This window comes from Antechinus flavipes, chromosome 2 (assembly GCF_016432865.1).
Source record: "Antechinus flavipes isolate AdamAnt ecotype Samford, QLD, Australia chromosome 2, AdamAnt_v2, whole genome shotgun sequence".
Classification (NCBI taxonomy): Eukaryota; Metazoa; Chordata; class Mammalia; order Dasyuromorphia; family Dasyuridae; genus Antechinus; species Antechinus flavipes.
The window spans coordinates 469,535,260-469,557,701 of NC_067399.1; the positions used below are offsets into that span (position 1 = coordinate 469,535,260).

Consider the following 22,442-nt stretch of genomic DNA (forward strand, 5'->3'; position numbering starts at 1 on the left):
TGTTGCTACTTCAGGTTTGGGGGATAATCCTGTAGATTTCCTCCTAAGATAACTGCACATGAGCATACTACAGTGCTTCCAATTGCCGATCAAGTAATAGAAGTCCAATTAAAGATATTCAAATTGGTTAGCAAGAAAGTAGTTGCAAAACATCTCCCCCATAAACCTGGGGCGCATTCTCTCATAAATATACAATTACCATGAGAAACAGGTGTTCCAACTCAGTGCTTAGGGATAGTAAGCTTTATATGTAGGATATATAAGTAAGTGGCGAAGGCAACTCACAATTTATTTTAAGTTCTGAAAGTCCTTTCTCTCTTTGTGAGTCCTTGGCTACAATGTCTCAGCTGGGCAGGGGGTTCATCTGGGTTAGTTCTCTGTAACTAACTTCTTTGGTTCTAAGGATCACAACTTCTCAGGTGTTTTTCCCCTTAGGAACCGTTTCTCTTTATATCTGTCTGGGGTTTTTTCTCCCTATTGGGTACAGGTTCAGTAGCTCCCCTTCAAGACTACATGGCTCATATGGGTGGAAAGGAAAAGAGAGAAACTTCCTCCTGGGCCACAGATGACTCCTAGCTTGCAAACTCTTTCATTCTGAAAATACTGAAATTTGTCCCAGACTTAAAGTCTCCCGGGATGTCTCATTTGATCGGTTAACCAAATCGTTCTCTTCTTAACTCAGAGGCCATGCCTCATGAAGAGATCATAGGGGGTTATTAACCCATCAAAACCTCATCATGTGTGACTATGGAAAACCCATCCTCTCTTTCACCTCCACTTGTGGAAAGCCGAAGTCCCCTTCCTACCCAGTTTTCATTGATATGTCGCTCTGACTTTGGACGGGTGCCCACTGAGTCTCTTGTTGATTGAGCAGCCTTCTCAGGCCATGTACACATACGCCAGATTGTAGAAGATCTTAAATTCTAGACCAAAGATTTGGGTGTCATCCTGGACAGCAGGATTTTTCAAACTACGTTCATTTTTCTTAAGTTCCACTGAGTGAAAAGTGTGCAATGGCAGACAAGTTTATAGAACAAACCCACTACTTTTCCATACATTGATTCACATAAGGACTCAGGTTTAGCTGATGAGGACACCAATGAGATAGGTCAGAATGGATGACATGACGGAAAGGTGACTTTTAATTTTAAAATTCAATTATAGGTCTAATGATGCTATCATTTCCTTCAAGCAGAAAGAGAGCTGGACTTGGGATGAGAAGACCTGGGCTTGAGTGTTGGTACTGAGTATATGACCTTGGGTCTGGTATCTCCCCTTTTATTTCTTCATTTGTAAAGTAAAAGGATTGTATTAAATGATTGTTAAGTCCAGCTTTACTGACCTTCAACAACCAGCTGAATTTTGTTTTGTATATAAAAAGTATTGGGTATCTATAAGGATCTCAAGCCGAGAGCTTGAAAGCTAACTTGGAGATTATCTTGTCCAACCTCCTCACTTTAGTGATGTTCCACTAGCCCTTGAAGACTTGCCAGGCACTTGACTCATGAGGTCTCATAAGCCCTTCACAACAACTGTGTGAGGAGAGTGTCATAGTCATTCTTCTTCCTATTTTATAGATAAAGAAACCTAAGACAAGTGACTTGTCGGTCACACAGCTAGTAAGCATCCTAACTAAACCGTCCTGCCATTTAGATGAAGAAACAGACTCAGAAAGGTTGTGATGAGATTTATTCAGTCGTACAGGTGGGCAGCTGGGTGGCTCAGTGTATAGAGCCCTAGTTCTCGGGGCAGGAAGACCAGAGTTCAAAACTGGCCTCAGATACTCACCAGATGGGTAGTCCCAGGCAAGTCATTTGATATGTTTGTCTCCATTTCTTCAAATCTAAAATGGGAATAATAAAGAATAATATCTACCTCAGAGGGATGTGAAAACTGAGATATTTGTAATGTTCTTAGCACATTAGTGTGGCGCACAGTAGGGACTATTTAATAACACAGGCAGTAGATATCACAGTCAGGAACTGAATGCTGATTTTCTGATGCCTAATGCAGCAATCCTTCCCCCTCTACCATAGCATCCAGCGTTCCTAGTTAAAATAAACAACAACAACAACAACCAAAAAAACAAACTCCAAAGAAAACCCCACCAAACTATATTTGGTGCTTTTTATGGCTAGGTCAAATTTGTAAATTTGAAGATATAAAACTATAAAGGTGTTCCTAACCAAGAATCTAATGACAAAATAAATATCCATGGTTTCATCCCCAAATTCCCCAAATATAAGAAACACAAATTGGTTTTATTTGTTTTTAAATGCATTTTTGTATTTTTGCCAAAATCACGGAACTGCTTTTTTTTTTTTTTTTAATGGAGCATACAGCACACATGGTGCAATCTGGGCTCACTTCTAGGGGTCTTAACGCACCGTGTGTGCCTTGTTACCAAGATATTAAAAACAGTTCCTTGGCCTTGGCAAAATTACAAAGGCATATTTAAAAAAAAAAAAAACAACAAAAAAGCCATGGTGAGTTTAAAAACAAAATTCTAGGATCCTAAAAGCGAAAATATGATGAACTGAAACAATTCCCTCAAATATTGGCTTATGTAAGCCAAGGGGAAAATGAAAACTGCTGTGAAGCAGCTCAGAAGGTGAGCTTTCACATGTAATATTGCTCCCAAAGATACGTTATTTGTAAAATTGTTATATTAGCAGTAAAACTGATCTGAAAATAAGATTTAAAAATCAGCCAGATATTATCTGTTTGCCATCACTTTTAACACAAGATTTTTTTTAAACCGCATAGGGCCATCTAGCAGAACCCAATTCCTTCATGCTGGTATTCATTTATTTGTCCAATATTTATTAAATGTCTTACCATGTGCTAATAACTGTGCTAGATACTGAGGATAAAAAGATTTAAAAGACCTGAAACAGTTCCTGCTCTCAAGGAGCTTTCTAGTGGCCAGGAGAAGAAGGAAGAGGTGAAGGACAAATAAACAGATAAATGAGACCAAAATATGCAAAAAGTAAATACAATGTAATTTCCAAGGAGGTAAGAAGACATTAGCAATTGTGGGGAAAGGAAGGCTGAAATTTGTCACCAGAAGAGGGGAAAGTGTTATTACTTGGTGGCCAGCTTTCTGGTGAAAATGTCTTTGAGCTTGGTTGGTTCTTGAGAGTAGGAACTTGCATTTTTTTGTCTTTGTATCCCGAAGTGCCTAGCACAAGATACAGATGCTACCAGTCTTCAAAGCCTCTCAGTAATCCTTGGTGGAAGGCAACTGTTTTAAGCAACAAGATTATTCTCATTTTATGGAACCTCAGAATGGTCAAGTGACTTGCTATCATTATATAGCTAAATCTACATTGTGGAATCAAGATCCCAAAAGAGGAAGTGGTCCTATAGAGTTTGAATTTAGGTCTCTTGACTTTGTACCAAATGAGTGCTTTTCTCATTACACCATGCTCTTTTAAAAAAAAAAAATTACAGCTTTTTATTTACAAAACATATGCGTGGGTAATTTTTCAACAATGACCCTTGCAAAATCTTCTGTTCCAATTTTTCCCCTCCTTCCCCCCAACCCCTCCCTTAGATGGCAGGTAGTCCAATACATGTTAAAATATATAAATATGTATACATATATCGGATTTAACACATACTTTAACACACATGTTAAAATATACAACTATAAATATGTATACATATATTGGATTTAACATATTTAACATGTATTGAACTACCTGTCATTTAGGAGAGGGAGTGGAGGAAGGAGGGGAAATTTGGAACAGAAGATTTTGCAAGGGTCAGTGTTGAAAAATTATTGATGCATGTGTTTTATAAATAAAAAGCTATAATAATGAAATATATATTTATACAGTTATCTTGCTGCATAAGAAAAATCAGATCTAGAAAGAAAGAAAAAACCTGAAAAGGAAAACAAAAATGCAAGCCAACAACTGAGTGAGACTGCTATGTTGTGGTGCACACTCAGTTCCCCCAGTTCTCTTTGAGTACAGATGGCTCTCTTCATCACTGAACAATTGGAACTGTACACTATGCTCTTGTCCTGATTAAGCACAAGGTATGATTAGAGCCTGAACCAGGCAATGGAAAAGAAAACAAATAGTCTAAATTACTGCACTAGTGTCCCAATTGGTCTCCTTCTAGCTTTCCTTCTCCAATCCATCAGGCTGCCAGAGCTTTCTGAAGCATAGGTACAAGTGTATTTTCAAAAATCTTACATGATTCTCTCTTGCCAATAGCAGTGGTTCTCAAGTTCTTTTAGTTGCAGCCTGATTTACTGGAAGGAGCATTGGATTAGTTGCTTTTTCAACCTGGGTTTGAATCCTGACTCTGCCATTTCATAGTTGTGTGAAGACTGATTGAAGAAATTAAAAGTGGTGAACTTACAGAAAAGATTTCACTGTGATCAACTTATTCTTCTCGATCCTAGAAGACAGAAGCAGGAACAGTTGGGTGAAATTTGCAAAGCGATAAATTGAAGCTTGATGTAAGGAAAAAACTTCCTAAAAATTAGAGCTATCCAAAAACAAAATGAAGCTCCCTGGGAGAAGCAGTAGGTCTTTGAGGTCTTTAAGAAAAGACCTCAAGGATGTTGTTGAAGGGATTCTTCTTCAATTAGGAGTTGGATTAGTTGGCTCCAGAAGTCCCTCCCAACTCTGGAAAAAAAATTTCAGTGATATAATCAGACTTTCATCACCTCCCTCACAGAGCCCTTATGAGCAAAGCACTTTTTAAAACCTTAACCGACTGGAGAAATAATAATGTTAGTGATTCACAGCCTTAAGAAGTCAGTTTAAGTAACAACTCCTGTGGGGGAGGGAGAAAGAAGTTTCCTTTTAATTGCTCACAGTTAATGGTGAACAGTAATATCTTGGTCATAGTTTAAGTAAGGTATGAACTATGGTGCTTACAGCTTCTTGTTTTCTACAGCACTTTTTAGCTGTTTCTAAAAACATGTATTTCAAACTTTTACCAAAAAACTGTTTTAGAAAGGAAACCACATTTCCTTTTGAAGAGTCACTGAATTTATTTACATTCAGACACATAGTGGGCACATTTATTAATCCAATCTATCTTCTATAGCTACCATACTGCCAGTGTAACCTGGCTTTACAGAGTAAAATAGCCTCAAAAAATTCTGATTTGGGAAGAGCCATACTTAGTGATCTTAGTTGTGCTCAGTGGAGATGGACTTAATCCAGTCTCATAGAATATCAGAGCTTGGAAGGACCTCACAAGAAAATAATGTTAACAGACCCATTGGAAAGGACTGGAGGGATTATCTAGTCCAATCCCCTCTTTTTACAGATGTGGAAATTAAACCTCGGGGAAGCAGTTTCTTGTCCACATATTTCAAGTCGCAGAGATAGAGCCTGAACCCAATTATTTGACTCAATTCAATTCAATAATCATTTAACCACCTACTATATAAATGGCCTTTTCTAGTTTCTAGATAGAAAGACAAAATGAAAAACTGTCCCTTTTCCTACCGGGGCATCTCCTTTCTCCCCCAGAAATAAAACCTTGAGAAGGAGGGGTGAGACAACTTACTAGTCATCAGGAAAGTTTCTCGTTTGTTTTTACATCACATTTATGAAAACCATGACCTCGCCTCCAATCCAGCATCTTTTCCATTATACCGTACTTCTAAAGGAGAGAATATTTTCAAGGATAAGAATGTACACAATCAGGAGAATCGTTAATATTCAGCAGTAAAGGCCAAGAAAGCACACTTAGAGAAAGAAGGGTTGGATGACTTTGGGCCCCCTGCATCAAACGAGCGGGTTAGTGATGCAAGGTGCGGGCCGTTTGCCGAGCTGCTTCCCAAGGCTGCGTGGGAGAGGTTACTAGAGAGCAGCGAGCCCGGCCCTCCCACTGGCCTCTCCCGGCCACTTCACTCTTACTTGTCTGGAGAACAAATGAAAGTTTGTGGGACTGGTCTCGCAGCTCCTCACCATGGGTTTGCTTGAAGTGCATTCTTGAATGCTGGCAATTGTGTGAATTCACACACCCGGCGCATTCCCCGCGGCTGTGCCAATTCTGCCTGGTACCCCCTTTTCTCGGGAACAGACCCAATGTTTCCAAAGAGGCCGGGTGGATGAAAATGTGACCCCACTTCCTCTCCCGCCGTTGGCTCTCATTGTGGCCCGGTTAACTCCTGGACTGCCCACAGCCGGAGCCCCTCTCGGATCCTCAGGCACGGCCCACTCCCTCTCTGCACTGTGACTGGGTTTAAGGTGCGTATGGATGGTTAAGGCACAGGTTCAAATGCAATGGAATGTGGCCGGGGGCCACGTGCCCACGACCAGGCGACCCCCGCGACCTCTGGGCTACGCTTCCTCCTCCACGCAGCCCGTCTGTCCCGTCCGGGGCTGCAGGCCAGGCCGCTTCCAAGGTGGCCCAACCTGAATTTCTTGGACCCCTTGGGAATGCGGGCCCCCAGCGCAGCCCGAACTGGCCCCAGGCCTCGCCGCCTTCTTGACCCTGACCACGGCCTCCCCCGCGTTGCCGCCCCGGCTCCAGTCCCTCCGTGGGCTGGGCGGGATCACGAGCGGACTGAGGTCGCTGCCGGCTCGGCCTGGGCCGTATTACCGCCCGGCTGCGGCGGGCCCTGGCCCGGCGGCGGCGGCGCGGGAGCGGCGGGGCGGGCTGCGGACGCAGGGGGCTCCCGCTCCCCTCCTCGGTCCCTCCTCCCTCCCGTTCGAGCCCCGGCGCCGGCGCCTCCCCCGGAGCATGTGTCAGAGCCGGGGCGACCGGGAGCCTGCCGAGCCTCCGCCGCCGTCTCCTCCGGGGCCCGGCCCCCGCCGCCGCCGCCGCCGCCGCCGCCGCTGCCGCTGCTCCTCCTCCTGCGGCCGCCGCAGCTGCTGCGCCCCGCGGTGAGCAGGCTCCGCCGCCCCGGCCCGGCCCGGCCCCGCCCGGGCGATGAGAAGCTGCTTCTGTGTGAGACGGAGCCGAGACTCGCTGCCGCCACCGCCGCCGCCGCCGCCTTCTCAACCGCCGCCGCCGCCTCAGCGGGGAACAGTTAAGTGCGGGCCCGGGAAGCGCGGGCTCCGAGGCCCGGCAGGCAGGCGGGGAAGCGGGGAGGGCCCGGCCGCAAGCGCGGAGGCGGCGGCGGGGGCCTTTGGAGCGGGCTCCGGGCGAGGCCTGGCCTGGGGGAGGCGCTTCGTGGCCCTCACTGCCGGGTTCCCGGGGCTAGGGGCTGGCATCCCCCTCCCCGGGCTGGAGCCCGCCTGACCCCGGCGGGGAGCTACATGCACCCCACCTTTCCAGACCAGGCCTCCCCTCCACCCCACCCCTAGGGCCTTTTGGGGAGGGGGAAGGAAGAAGGTACCCCAAAGGGCCGTACTAGGAGTGCCTATGGGAGGGGGTGGGGGCTGGAGCTGGCGCAGAAAGCACCGCAGCTGAGCTCGGAATCGGGTCCGAGCAGACAGGCGGACTGCCAGGCCATGTACCAGGGAGCCGGGGTCCAAGGAGACCCTGGGCATACGCGGTGGCTGGTCTTTTTGAGAGCAACATCTTTACAATGGTCATTTAGACCCCAGACACACGTGCTTTTTTAGAACAATAACCTCCTTTTTTCTTATTAAAGTACATCTCCACCTCCCATCCCCAGCCTTGAATTTTGCATTTCATTTAGAATAGAATAAAAGGCTAAGAGTATATATAATGGCCATCTCCCCATAGTTGGAGGTTCCATTCCGATGATTTCTGCCATATAGGCAGACTGCAGGACAGCTCCCTCTCTGGGGCCTTTGTCTCTGGTGGTTTCTTCTAAAGATAATCTTGCTGTATGTTTCTAGACAGCTGGCTGGATCTCATCTCATTTTAACTGTGCTAGAAAATCTTATCAGCAGCACCAGAAACCCGTTAGAAATGTTAAGAGATAAGCTCTGTAGAAATCTACAGTAACTGAAAAACTCAATGTGCTTGGAAGGTTAGTTAAAGTATTCTAGTGACATCTTCTCTTAGGGTAGCCTGAAATCATGGAGCGTATTTCTTGGTGTTTTGCCAAGCCCCAAATTACTTCACTTTTTATTTCACTTTTCTTCTGTGCAGGGACATCCTTTTTAGCTCTTATGAACTCCAAGATATCCTTTCTAACTATGCTCATTTTGCATCTGTCATCTAGCTTTTATTCTTTCTTTCCAACAGTAGTAATTTATTAAGTTCTCCGTAGCGCAGTGGATAGAACACTGAACAGGTCCAGTGTCAGGACCTGTATTCAAAAGTGACTTCAAATACTTACTAGCTGCTTAAGCTTGGAGGAGTCATGGAACTGCTATCTGCCTCAGTTTCCTCATCTGTAAAATAAGGTTAATAACAGCTTCTATCCTTGTGGAAACAAAATGAGATAATTTTTGTACAATGAGCCTTAAGATGCTATAAAAATGTGAGCTGTCATTATTGTGTGCAGAAGCACTGTGTTCAGCGCTAAGAGAGATTCAAAGATAGGAAATAATTCCTGCCTTATATCAGGGTTTATAGCTATACAAAATGGGCATACAAATACAAAAGTTGGAAAGTTCCTGATCTCACAAATCTTTTTCCTATATATGAACAAACATGGAATTGGATAGTCAACATCTGAGATTTTAAACACCTTGACAACAGGGACTTGAAATGGTTTTTTTCCATTTTATTCCCAGTTTTAGACAGAGTACAGCTAAGCTATAAGTGCTTAGCTGAGTGTGAATAGCTACACCAAAAACCATTGAGTCCACTCTGCTGTGCCTGCTTTTGGGCTTGACTTTGAAAGTTGGCACTTCAGTGGCCCTGAATGGAAAGATCACTGCATTTGAAGACAAAAGATGTGGGTGGAAATTCCCACCCTTTAAAAGCTCTGCCTTGATCTTAGATCTGTGGGACCTTGAACAAAAGCCTCATCTCTCTGGCCCTAAGATTCCTCAACTGAAAATTGAGGGAGTCAGACTGATTTCTAATGCCCTTTCCATTTCTAACATCCATGATTAGAAATTATTCAAGATTTGTGAAAGGAGGGGAGGGAGAGGGAGGAGTTGGGGAAAGTGGTATTGGTGTAGGGCATTGAAGGATATCCTTTAGTATTTCAACCAGTGTAAGGAAATCATTCCAGGGATAGGGAATGACATATTCAGACACTACTGTTGCTGGTTATCCCCATATCTCCAATTTTGTGCTTTTTGGTCCTTCTCTTTTGTTGTTTGTCCTCTTGTGCACTGTTAAAGCAATCTTAATTCAAAAGTCTGATCTTGTCACTTGTTCAAAAACTTTGACTGTTCCATAGCGAATAAAATACACACTTCTTTCTCTGGTATTCAAGGCTCCCATTCAAGGACTGGCTTCAAGTTGCTTTTCCAGCCTTACCTCATATAATCTGTCTGCATATGGAGGTGTTCAGGGAGGTTCGACACTTGTGATTTAAGGGGCTGAGCCCTTTTTTAGGACTACTCATCTATCTTTAGGGTCCATCTTTTCACCCAACTCTCACCTGTGACTCCAAGAAGCTGTAGCATGTATGGTGACCACATCCCAGTAAAATTGTCTTGACAGATGGGCTCAAGTTGAGGATAACTAATGGGCCTCAAACCCCTGGGTGAGTAAGGGAGATGTCTACCCCAAGCATGGGGGAATGGGAATAATTTATTCCATTAGTCATGAAGAGTCCAAAGTCATTCACTGCATTCTGGGCTGTCTTCAGTCATCTTGACTTCTATCTTACCTCTAGATTTCAATGATTGGAAGAGAGTAAGGGTGATGATTTTATGCAAGTCTTTTTCACTTGACCCCAATTCATGAACTAGTGATATCACCTAAAGGATGAAGAACATCAATATTCCAGCCAAAATTTTCAGTTTTCTGATCTTTTTCTTGCCCTTCCCCTTATCTCTGTGCTTTTGTTTTATATATAATCTATTTTGAAGGCCCAGTTCAGGTATCACTTTCTCCTTTGCATCTTCCCTCATTCACTTCCCCACCATCTGTTAGAGTTGACTTTTACCTCCCTTTCAGAATCTCTCCTATCTCTGACTTTATATGTAATTATCTGATTCTTACCTGCTACATTCTATATTCCTTAAAAGCAGAATAGACCAAATAATCTTAATGCAGTAGTCAGGCAAGAGATGATCTTTGTTTTGAACTAGAGTGGTAACTTTGTGAATGGAGAGAAGTGGACGGATGTGTGTGAAATTTGATGAAGAGGAAGACTCAGTAGCTGATTATAAGAATTGAAGGAATGGTAAAAGACAACTTCAGAATCTTGAACCTAGAGAGCTCAAAGAATGGTGGTATCTTCAACAGAAAGTGAAATTTGGAGGAGGTTTAGGAGTGAATTTGGGGCACTGTATTTTCTGAAGGAGATTTTTAAATTAGAACTTGTCTGGAGGACAGAAAATAGGGTTCTGAGAATACTTAAGCTCATAGAAATGTCAATTTAATTTGGAGAACCAGACTGAGGGGTTCCTTTTAGTGCTTAAAGGTTGTGATATATAAAAGAGCTTTTCTTTCTATTTTGCTCCAAAGAACCAAAGAAGGAGCACTGGGTGGAAGTTGTTAAGTTAGTTGGTCATAACAAAAGACTTCCTAATAATTAGAGCTGACTCAAAGTAGAATAGCCTGCTTTTGGAGGCATGAGTGCCCTGCCATCCATCACTTAGATTCTTTCTGTGTAGGCTGGTTGCCAATTTATAAGAGAGAGATTACTGATTAGATAAGATATTGCTGAATTCTCTTCCCACTCAAAGCTTCTTTAACTTATTATCACCAATAGTTTACTACACCTTTGCTTGTGCTCTTAGACTTGAAGTATATGGATGGAACTCATAAATGCTGGTCTGGAGTTGAGGACCTCAGAATATTGGGGATCATATAATTTGGAGCAAGGGAGAAGTCATTAATTTGAAAAATCTTCTGGGCAATAAATTTTTTATATTTAATTTTATAATTAATATTTAAGGACGGGGAAATACTATCAGCACTGGCATTGTTCTTATGGAACTGCTATTCACATTGTATAAAATACAGGGTACTTTGGAAGCCAGCTTAGGAAATTCATAGGACACCTAAGATTTTGTAGGAACTTTGCAGACAGTTTTAGCCACCTGAAATTGATACTTCAGGAACTGAGCAGTGACTTCCTTCTTCACACAGGGGAGGCTAACCAGGGAGCTGGAACTAAGCATGGGAAATTTTGCAGGTGCGATTATGATGATAAAGATAATGAATGAATGACTACATGGAATGCAGGTGGTCAGAGTGGATTGTATTTTATTTAAATGACTCTTCTTGTGGCTACAGTTCAGTGAGCAAATTCTCCTTTGCTTTTTGGTTATTGACAGCTTCTGTGGTGAGGGATATTTGCAGAAAATTTAGATCAGACTCTTAGATATCTGCTTACAGGGATTAGTTAAAGGAAATGGATATATGTTTAACCTAGAGAAAAGAAAAATTAAAGAGGTGTGATCCCTTTCTTTAAGGGGGATCATGGGATTGAAAGTTGGAAGAGGTCTTTGAGACAATCTAGTTCAACTTCCCCATTTTATGGAGGGGAAAATAAATGTGGTAAAAGTGAAGCCTATGGTTTCATAGTAAATAACTGAGCCTGGATTTGAGCCTTTACCTCCTGAGTCCATGTACAAGACTCTTTTCATTATATCCTGCTGAAGATCTATTCTAGTGGAAAGAAGTTTTGACTTGATTTTCTTAACTTGAACAAGATTAAAATGTAATTGAGAGATGCTGTTTAACAAAATAATTAAAAAATATAATATAACATAGATACAACATAATTTTTAATTTGTGATTTTCTAAGTCAGTATGCAGCCACATGTTTCTACTTACATTTGACACCACTAGTTTAAAGGAAAAAGTTAGAAGGAATGGATAGAAATTACCAAGGGACAGATTTAGGCTAAATGTAAGAAAAAATTTTCTCAGAATTAGAGCTGTCTAAAATTAGAAAATCTGTTATGTTTCATAGCATCCCTTTCATTAGAGGTGTTTCAACAGTAGCTCGAATGAGCATATTTTGGAGATGCTATAAAATAGACTGAAATTTATTTACTGTCTAATGTTCAGTAAGTCATTTACTTGCTTTTAGCCTCAGTTTCCATATCTGTAAAAAGGGAATAATAGTAGTGTACCTACCTCCCAGTATTGTGAGATGAAATAAGATATTTGAAAAGCTTATTGCAAACATTTTAAGCTACAATTATTGACAACAATAATTATAATAAACTTTTTGTGTGCTGATCCTTTTGGCAGTCTTGTGAAGGTAATCCCCTTCTCTAATTAAATGCGTAAAATTAAAAAAAAATAATGTTACAAAGGAAATCAATTATATCGAAATGCAGTTATAAAAATAACAAAACCAAAAAATTAAATTTACAGATCCCAGCCTAAGAACCCTTGCGGTAGAGGGAATTTGGGGCCAGATATCAGTTGGATTTAGAAGGTCTTTGAGTCCCTTTCCACTTCTTAGATTCTGGGATCCTCTTCAAGTTGCGTAAATTTTAGCTGTTAGGTCAGGCTGACTCTGTTTGCCTTGACTCTGCTGCTTCCCGAGGGTAAGAGGTGGTTGCAAAATATGACATTTCCTGTAGTCCTCTCCCTCCTTCAGGCTGTATTATCTCAGGACTTACTGAGGCCAGAATTTTTCAGGCTCCATTGGTGCCCTCGCCTCCAGGAAGCAGCCTTTACCGCAGGGATTGCGTTTCCTCCGGTCGGTTACGGCAGGTTAAGCATCTGATCCTTTTCTGGGCTGTCTGAGAGCCGGGCTGCTGCCAGGTGTCGAGGACACGGCATCCTTTGTTGGTGGCGTTTGCTGGGCATCTGTTTGGCTCGCTGGACACACTTCTGCCTAGATGCTGAGATAGGAGAAGCCAGTGGGCACCGAGCCCAGCGCGTTACAGATGAGCTCCACTTATCAGACTTGGTGAGGAACCTCGTTCCACTTAGGGCAGGGAATTAACCCTACCTGACAAGTTCCCAAATGTGCTCCTCCCAAGGCCACCACCTTTTATTTCTTATCTGATCTCCCATGAGATGAATCAGGGAAGTTTGTTTATAATCCCTTTGACTTCTTCCCTTGATGCTTCTTTGTAACCTGGAAACGATCCTGGGCTCTCAAAGGCTCCGTGCCCCTGGAGGACACACTCTGGCAGGGACTGCCAAGCTGGAAAACCTGGTGACAAGGTCTTACCCAGGCCTCCCGGGGAGAAGGCAAGGGGCTGGCCAGCTCTGTGGGCAACTTCTCTCTGGGCTGACTGCTTTCATCTTACTTTGCACCTAGGCTCTTCAACCAATTCTCCACACTTGGATCTGCCAGAGGGATTTTCCTCAAGGGCCCATCGGGCCATCGGGATTCTCCCTCCTGGTGCCTCTGGGATAAAGCAGAAGTGCCCCCTTTGGGCTTCTGAGGCCTTTAACAACTTAGCCTCCCCTAGCTTGCTTTGACTATTCCACCTCCTCACTGTAGAAGCCTTTTTTTGGAAGGCTTCCCCATTTAGAAGACTTCCTTTCCTTTAACACTCAACTCAAGCACTAACTTCTATTCAAAGCCTTTCCTAAGTACCCCAGGTCTTGACTTTAGAGTTGAAATTATTTTTACTATGTCTTACCACCTCTCCTGGGCTCATTTAGCTAAGAGTTCTCCCAGATGGAATTATTTGCCCCATAATCATTTCTCTGGGGTGTAGAATGTCTGAACCCCATGTTCAGACATTCTGTTCTGTTTTAATCCAAAATGAGTCTCCCTGTTTCCTCCACCAAACTTTATTTTTAAAATTTGCCATATGCATGTGTGCATATCTATGTGTATATAAATATATGTATATGTACATGTTTGTGTGTATCTCTCTCTATGTACATATAATATATATTATAATATATGTGTGTATATATGTATATATGTGTGTGCGTGTATATATATATATATCCTTTTAGTTAATTGTAGCCTTCTAAGGGTACAAGGAGGAAGGAGAAAAAGGAATGAAGTAAAAAGTGCACAGCAGAGAACAAAAGAAAACCTACCAGGAAACAGAAAAGATGGACAGCTCTGAACACAATGTATAGTATTTATTATAGAGGCTTTCTTGAAATGGAAATTAATTGCTTTATATTTTGAATCCTTTCTTATATTCTGCACATGATTTTTTTCCTTTTTCTATTTTGTATTTAAGTTTAAAATTTAAGAAAGGAGGAAAAAAACCTTGTCAGGGGTTCTTCTAACTCCTTATCCCGATACTGATGGGTCCAGTCTATTTAATCCATACCTTTCAGACTCAGGTTCCAGTCTTCTCTTCAGTGGGACTTTTTAAGTTAAAAGGACATCCATTTTCTCCTCCAAGTTGGAAAGAACAAGTCTCTGAAATTGGTATCTTACTAAATTGCCAACTTGTTCAATAACAGCTCAGTTTCTTACTCAGTAACCACATCATAGAAGAAGGAACATGATTAACAGGGAAATATAGATAAGGAAGGGATAATAGAACCATAGGCCATCAGAACTGGAAGACTTCTTAACCTATCATTTAGTTAGCATTTTTGTTTGATCCAGGAGCCTCTAGAGACCCACAGAAAAGGGAAGTAGTTTCCCCAGACATTATTATTAGCAGAGTAGGGGCTTGAATCTCCAGGTTTCCTCTGGTCCTTGCTAATGCCATAATACCATGTTTTAAAACTAGACAAGCATCCCTTCACCTTTACCCCTAAAATCATTTTCTTTAGAGTTCTCCTGGATTGAAGGTGGAGAATTGCTTAAAGGGGGTAAGAAGTGTTTCACCTTTGCTTTGTGTATTGTCATTGTTATTAAAAGTTGAAACTGTGGGATGTGCCACAAAACAGAAAATTTAAAAAAAACCCAAAACTTTCTTTACCTTAAGTACCCTTTGTAAAAAGGCCAGCCCCCGGGCTTGGAAAGAAATTAAGTTGTGCTATGAGCAAATAAATATTTTAATAATTGAAATAATGAGCTTGGAGTTTGGTAATGCCCCCTTCCAAGCTACTACTACACCCTGCCATTAAATGCATCATCATTTTGGCACTAGTTATGAATTGTTGTGTTAAATGATTGCTAAAGCTTTCCCTAGCTCCTGCAGTCTGTTTTAAGATACCTTGGGATACTAACATTCTGTGTTCTATAGTCTGTGTTCTAAGGTCCTTTTTAACTGCCATTTTTGTGTCTGGAATGGATTATGCCTTGCCTAACATTGTCACTTAATTTTGCCAAAATCAACATTAGGCTCAAGGGTCTTGGGAATGGAGATGGTGGTTCTTCTGCCTTCTAAATGGATATCCGTGGCATTAAAAGTGTTATGGACTGAGGCAAAGGATTTGTTACTTTTGTCTGGGTTGCACTTTGGTGGGAAGAGCTGCCCAAAATGGTTATGTCCTTCTGTGGTTTTTGTTTTAGATTTCAGGGGCATCTCTAAGGAGGCCATGCTAATCTGCCTGCTGTCTCATTTGCTGGGGTCATTACAAATGTTCTTTCAAGGCCTCTTAGATTCTTCACTTATGGAAAATTCGTGACCAAAATTTAGAATTTTTCATTCAAAGATACAGGTTTGGAGACTAGAGCTGCAATACCAGAGTTCCTGAATCAATGTTAATTCATATTACAATGTCATGTCATATCACTAGTGTTTTCCTCACATCTGTGACCTTGTAACATAGGGAGTGCAGAGAATAGTATCCTTCTTTTATAAGTAATTATATCCAAATAAAGAGGAAGCTAACTGATGTAGTCAATATAATTCACGACTTGGAATCAGGAAGATCTAGGTTAAAATTCTGTCTCGGATACTTAATGGCTGTGTGATCCTTGGTACTTGGTACTTAACTATTGTGACTCAGTTTCCTCATCTGTAAAATGGGGGTAATAATAGCATCTAAATTACAGAGATTTTGTGAGGATCAAATTAGTTAAAGCTGTATGTAAATGCTGGCTAGCTAGTATTAACGCTCTTCTTATGGCCTGCTTATGATATAGCCTGGTAGCATGGAAGTGACCTGGGGTCATAAAGAATTTGTTAGCAGAGTACAAGTTCTTTTGGGTCCTCTTAAGCTGGAAGGCTTGGGCCTGGCGACTTTCTGTGGTTGCTGAAAGACCTAATGAGCTGAGTGTGGAGATGTCATCAGTAGCAGGGTAGGTGGCCACTGGATTGTGAGTTTTTTGGACATCACATATAATCAGCTATGGTGTAGAGGATGGTGATCTGTGCTGATGGCAGAAATGAGAATGCACAGTGACAGTCCTAGAGCTAGAATCCTTGTCCACCCTTATTACCTCTGACCACGGACCAGCCACTCGGCCTCTCTGAGCCTAATTTTTCTCAACTATAAAATGAGGGCTTGGTCTGGATGCTGTAAGATCAGGCAGAAAGGAAACGGCAGAACTTGAAACTGAGGACAGGCTCGCTGGCACTCCAATTATAAATACACAGCCGTTCAATGAAACGCCTGTCGGGCGGAGCCCCTGGCCACCAGGTACTGCAGATGGGCAGTAAGTCAGTTAAATTCTGTGTGAGTGTTGTTGGCAGTGTATCAGAAGAATGCTGGAATTCATCACTGAAGATACTAGTGAAATATAGGGATGTGAGGGCTAAACGGAAGTTTTGAATAGAACAGAGTTTCTGAAAACTGGAAGAGAATTAATACCCTCTAGTCCAAGCCCTTCATGCAGAAGAAGAAGAAAAGGGACTATGAGGAGATGGAGTTTCCTTCCCGCATATTACAGCAAAACCACAACTGGGATAGGCATCCTGACTCCAAGACGAGACTTGGCATAGTTAATGGCAAGAGAATCGGATTCACAGTGTCAGAACTTGGTTGGAATCCTGTTTCCTTATTTGTAAAACCAGGGGATGGACTATTTGATCTCTGAAGTTCTTTCCAGTTCTAAAGACTATGCTTTTTAAGTATACTTTCCTGTGGGAGTGATTGAGGAAGACTTGATAGAAGAGGAAGGATTTGAAATGGGCTTTGAAGAATGGATAAGCATTCAATGAGAGGAACTGGAGGCTCCCCCATGTATGGATCTCTTAGCTGTGATTGTTTTATCATTGGACCCTTTAAGGATGCCCATGGCTTCTGCTGGTAATGTTCATGGTGAAGTTCTGCAGGACAATGAGTGCCAGGTCAGAGTTGCCCATTGATTCATCCAAGTAGTTATTACAAAAAGTCTTTTCTAGGTGAAGCCCTGGACCTTTAAGTCAAATTTTTATTTTGTAGGATTTCTTCTTTCCATATTTTCTCACTTGCTTACTTCCTTTGCTCCTGTGGCTTTCACCACAGCATCAATGACAGTGACTCTTAAGTCTTTATCTCTGCTCCTGAATTCCAGTTGTGTATCCTCTGTGTCCAGTTCGCTCTGGGTTATCTCATGTAAATGCCTCATTCTCCTCATGTCCCAAACAGAATGCATTTCTTCCCAATGTCTTTGTCCATCCCCACCAACATCTTCTCAGAACCTGGCACTATCCTCCCAGTTAGTGAGGCCCATGATTCTGTAATCATCTTTGACTTCTCTTCCCCTCCAATCAATCAGTTGCCACACCCTGTAAATTCTATTTTTACCATATTTCTCTGTCTATTTTTTCCACTGCTACCACCCACATTCAGGCCTGTATTAACTCTCACCTGTATTCCTGTAACAGCAGGAATCCTGACTGGTTTTCCTGCTTCGTATCTTTTTACCTCATAATCATCCATGTGGAATGAAGAATGTTGGTCAAGTCAACAAGTTTTTATAAAGTGCACACAATGTGCTAGGTACAATGCTAAATGTTGGATGCTAGATCTGGAAGGAATATTATTATTGAAATATGGAATATAAGATGTTAGAGCCTTGGAATCCTTGAATAGAAATGTTAGAAAATCATAAAGTTGGAAAAGAATTTAGAGGTCATTTAATCCAGAGGTTCTTAACTGGGAGGTTTATGAATTTGTTAAAAAAATTTTTTTAAAACTGTATTTCAATATAATTGTAATCTTAAGCATTTTATTTTATGCATTTAAAAACATTCTGAAAAGGGGTCCATAGGTATTGCTTGAAGCCAAGGAGATTCATATAAGGGAAAACCTTAAGAATCCCTGATCTTGTTCAATGTGCACCCCTCTCCTTTTGTCTCATTTCACAGAGGAGGCGGCAGCTGCATGGAGATAAGTGACTTGACCACTTTTATGGTAGCACTGGAACTAGAACTGGGACTCAGGGCTGTGCTTTCCAGTCCAGAAACCCCCTGACAATACCGTAGCAACGGAGTCATAAACATTGCGCAGGGAATTAGTAAGACTGTGGTTTTTGTCATATGAACTGGCGCTAGTTTCTCTAAGATCTTCCCCACTTAGCTTGTCCTCACACGGTTTGCGCGGGACACAGTAACTGAGAACTCTGGGCCTGAGCGCAGACCCCCACTGAAGCACAGGCGGACACTCCGCAGCGAGGCTTCTTGGGAGGGGGATCTGGCCTCCTGCCGCGGCTCCCCCTAGAAGCGACGGTGAACCCGACCTTGCCTGGCTGCTTTCTCCAGCAAGGAGGCTGAGCTTTGTTGGCTGGGCGTAGCAATTGATAAGAGAAACCAGAGCCTCACTAGTATATTGGAAATGGAACAGAGATGGTATCAGAGATCCCAGGAGTGTTAGATGCGATAGAGTAATAGTTTAGCTGTCCCTGAGGCTGGCTCTGGAGGCAGTCCTCCGAGTCTGAGACAATGTTTAGCATCAGTTAAACCCAGACTTCTGATAGAGAGATTAAGAGCTCTGCTGTAGCCAGGCTTTGGTCAGCACAATGAGCACACTATTCCCCATCTCTGAGAGGGGTTTGTAGTCTTAAATTTTTTTCAGAAGGAACCAAGTGAGGTAGAGTCTAAGGCGAAGAATGTTATAAAGGAGAGTATAAAAGGAGAGTATTGGATTGGATTCCTCACCAAAGCCTTTCTTCACTGTCGTTTCCCCTCACAGAGTTTCAGGAAGAAGCTTAGTTGTGTATACTCTGTTGTTTCCTCCTTCTCCAAGTGGACAGGGGGTCCTGCCAAACTCTTGCCAGATTAGGAGTGACCTGGGTCTAACCCTCTAGCTTTCACACCCAGTGTCTTCCTGAGTAATCTCCTTTGGAGTAGACATATATGAATGAAACACTTTGTTGTGATGCTGAGGTCACCAACTTTGAATTTTCTGACTTATTTATATGTGAAACAGAGAATCATAGAATACTCAAGTTGAAAGGGACTTCAAAGCTCCTCGGATACAACACAGAAGCATTTTCCCAAACTTCCATTCAGGGTATATTTGGTTTCCGTGAAAGAATTCTGATGTTCTAATTTCCCCTTTTGAAATTTTAAATAAGAAATTATTACTTTTATGTGATATAACAGCTGAAATTACATTGGTGATGCAAGTAGCGGACGGCTGCGTCCATTAAATGGTTTCAGAAGTTGTTGCCCCTAAGAATGATGTATTTTATTAAGTGTCTAACCAACTAATGATAAGCCTCTCCACTCTTAACCAGGCATACTATCCTTTGACAGATTCAAAATCCAATCACTGTGTGGACTTAAAACCTTTCCAGCTTGCCTGGACTTGCCAGAGCTTTTCTCAGCTTGAATAACCTTCAGGAATCAAAGGTCACCAAACATTGTCAATGCCATACATTTTTCCCAGTATAAAAACACGACTAATTTCTTTTATTTTGGCCCAATACTTCTTGGGACATTCTTTTTTAAATCACATTTTAATGAGCATTTTTTCTCCTTATCATTCTTCTAAAAGTAATTATAATGAAATGAAATAAATTCTCATTTTGATCATGTCTAAAAATGTATGTCACATTCTATCTATTTAATTACCTTTGTGAGGAAGTGGTTATAGCTTTCATTATGGTCCCCTGAAATCCTGATAGATCATTGTGCTCCTTTCCTAAAGTTTTTGTAGTCTTCCAAAATTGTTAGTTTGTATAGTGTTGTTATAGAATAAATTGGACCATTGGTTCTGTTCATTTCACTTTGCATTAGTTGATATAAATCTTCACAGAGATGAAATCATTTCTGTGGTCATTTTTATATACAATAGTATTCCATTATATTCCCATGGCATAATTTGTTCAGTTATTCCCCAATTGATAGGCACTTCCTTATTTCTCAGCTCCTTGTCACTACAAAAAGAGCTATTTCAAACATTTTTGTACATGTAGGACGCTGGGTATAGACCTTGAAATGGTATCATTGTATCTTTGGGCTATTGGTCTATGAAATAGCATAGACCTTGGGACTAGTATTATGAGTTTCTTCATTACATTTCAAAAAAAAAAGTTTTCTGGCCACATTTGTTTGGGAATCATTGATCTAGTCTACTCCATTCATTTTCCAGATGGGAAAATTAGTGAAAGAGGAGGGGCTTGCCCCAAACCCGCACGGTTAAACTTGTTCATGATAAAAATTCTTTCTACTGTGTCATGGAGTTTTTGGGTTTCTTTAGAAAGGTATAAATCTCTAGACTAGAGGTTCTTCACCTGGATTCTATACCTCCAAGGGGTCTGTGGATACATTTTAGGGAGTCCCTGGACTCAAATAGAAAAAAATACCACTTTTGTTTTCCAAGAACTTCTGATGGAAATTTGAGTTTTTTCAACTCTGTGAGAAAGAATCTGTAGTTTTTCCCAGGCTGCCAAAGGGGTCCCTGATGCAAACAAGGTAAAGAACCAGCACTAAAAGTTTTTGTTGTGTTCAAAGTAACTGCATGCAGGTCAGTGTTGGCTCAAGCCTCGTGCATGGGAGAGTAAGGGCCAAGAAGACTGAGAAGGGGAGGAGGGGCCAGGTTAGAAAGAGCTTTGAATGTCGCAGAGGGTTCTTCAGCTAATCCTGCGGGTGACAAGGAACTGCTGGTACCACTAGTGTTGGGGAGAAAGGGAACATCATCGGGTTACCAGAAGAAGCATTTTGGCAGGAGAGCTGAGTGTCAAACGCATAGCCTACAGTGGCCGGCAACCCTCCCCAGGGGCTGAATGGGATACAAGTGTGAGGAGGAAACAGTTAACAAAACGCAAACACTGGGAACAAGAACAATGAGAGTGTGCGGATTTCCATGTAGGCCTTGGGGAGCCTGCATCTGTCAGAATTTGATCCCCCTGGAGCAGAGCATGGCTAGGAGGGGAGAGCCTTGGCAGGGAGGCCTGGAGGGGCCGCGGCTGTAGGAGAGGAGAGAGGGGCAGCTGGTACGGGAGACGGCCAAGGGAGAATCAGGGTGGCTGTGGGAGGAGAGGGGGCCGGGAGCCCCGCCGGAGTGCCCCTGGTGAGGGTCGCAGGGAGTTTGGAAGCAGGGGAGCTTGGGGGAAAGAGGGGAAGCTCTCTCTTGGATGGGCCGTGTTTTGAGATGACTGGCTTTGGAATTGGACGATGCTGGGGGGAGCCGGTGCTCCCTTCCTGCTCCTTGGGCGTTGACTTCTTGGAGCCTCAGTTCTCCCATCTCAAAAGCAGAGCGCCACAGGTCCTTGTCTTGAGACTCTCCCAGTTCTAAGTGCTATTATGCTGTGAACCAGCTGTCTCCTTTTTCCCAGATTTGTTTCTGATGTCACTAATTAATGATAGTAAGTTGGGGTTTCCTTAGAGAAAAGGTCATGCCCCAGCTGGCATTCTCGGAGATCTTTGCAGGCCCCTACAGAGGCCCAGCCAGCGGGGCGTCGTGCTGGCTTCTCATGCTGGGAAGGGGAAAAGGGCCCTGCCCTGTCGGGATGAGACCCAGAAGGACCTTGGAGATCCTTTCTCTACGCGGGCTCAGCAGTGACAGGACTGACCAGAGATTTGTGCCCTTGGGGCGAGAGGGGAAGACCCAATGGGAGGTTTGGGTGCCATGTCCTGGGGCAGCTCAAGGCTTCCAGGTTATGGAAGAACTGCTGTGGGGTAAGTTCCCTCCATGGGAATTTAAACTCAGACTTTCTGACACCTTATGACATGATTTCCCCCTGCATCCATTAACTTGTGACTCCTTCAGGCTGGGCCTATCTTTGGCTTCTTTTTGTATTCCCAGCTCCTGCCTCAGAGCAGTGGGTACATAGAAGGTACTTAGTAAATGCTTATTGAATTGAAGCTGGAGTTCCACTTGAGTCCAGTTCTTAGTTTCTACGGGTGCATGGAGTTGGGGGCACAGGTACAGTCAATATCGGTGGCACTGTTCTCAGATATGGTAATAAACTTCTTCCAAATTCTGTCTTAAGCTGTTTGTCCAGTGACTGAAAAGGAATCCCAGGTGTTCTTCAGTTTATGAATGAATGAATAAAAAGCATTTATTCTGCTGTGTTGGGGATGCAAATGGAAAGTGTGTTAATGTCTGATTTCAAGGAGCTAGACTTGGAAGAGAGAAAATGAAAAAGAAAGGCAGCTGCGGACCAGCTCTGGGGCAGATGGCAAGGCCCAAAGTGCTTAGATCACATGAGAAGGGACAGACAGGGCAGGTGGTATGCCCTTTTGTCACTTTAGTATCCAGTG

General features: G+C 42.6%; 1 protein-coding gene and 1 long non-coding RNA gene across 3 annotated transcripts in view; one reads left to right on the plus strand and one right to left on the minus strand.

The window, feature by feature from the left end:
- Positions 1 to 1,672: 1,672 nt before the first annotated feature.
- Positions 1,673 to 5,623, minus strand: LOC127550583 (uncharacterized). Its single transcript, XR_007950886.1, has 3 exons — positions 5,539 to 5,623; positions 4,375 to 4,643; positions 1,673 to 1,843 (listed from the first exon to the last, which is right to left on the minus strand). It is a non-coding gene; the product is annotated as an uncharacterized LOC127550583 (long non-coding RNA).
- A 508-nt stretch (positions 5,624 to 6,131) lies between these two features.
- MVB12B (multivesicular body subunit 12B) overlaps positions 6,132 to 22,442 on the plus strand; it is a 290,278-nt gene continuing 273,967 nt past the window's right edge. The window contains exon 1 of one of the 2 annotated variants that reach the window (XM_051979657.1): positions 6,132 to 6,224. Coding sequence is in view for 1 of the 2 variants with exons in the window: in XM_051979656.1 (XP_051835616.1) it covers positions 6,910 to 7,008 (99 nt within the window). In the remaining variant the exon portion in view is untranslated. Of the gene's footprint in view, positions 6,225 to 6,846; positions 7,009 to 22,442 lie in introns of those variants that run through there. The other variant, XM_051979656.1, reaches the window with a different exon arrangement.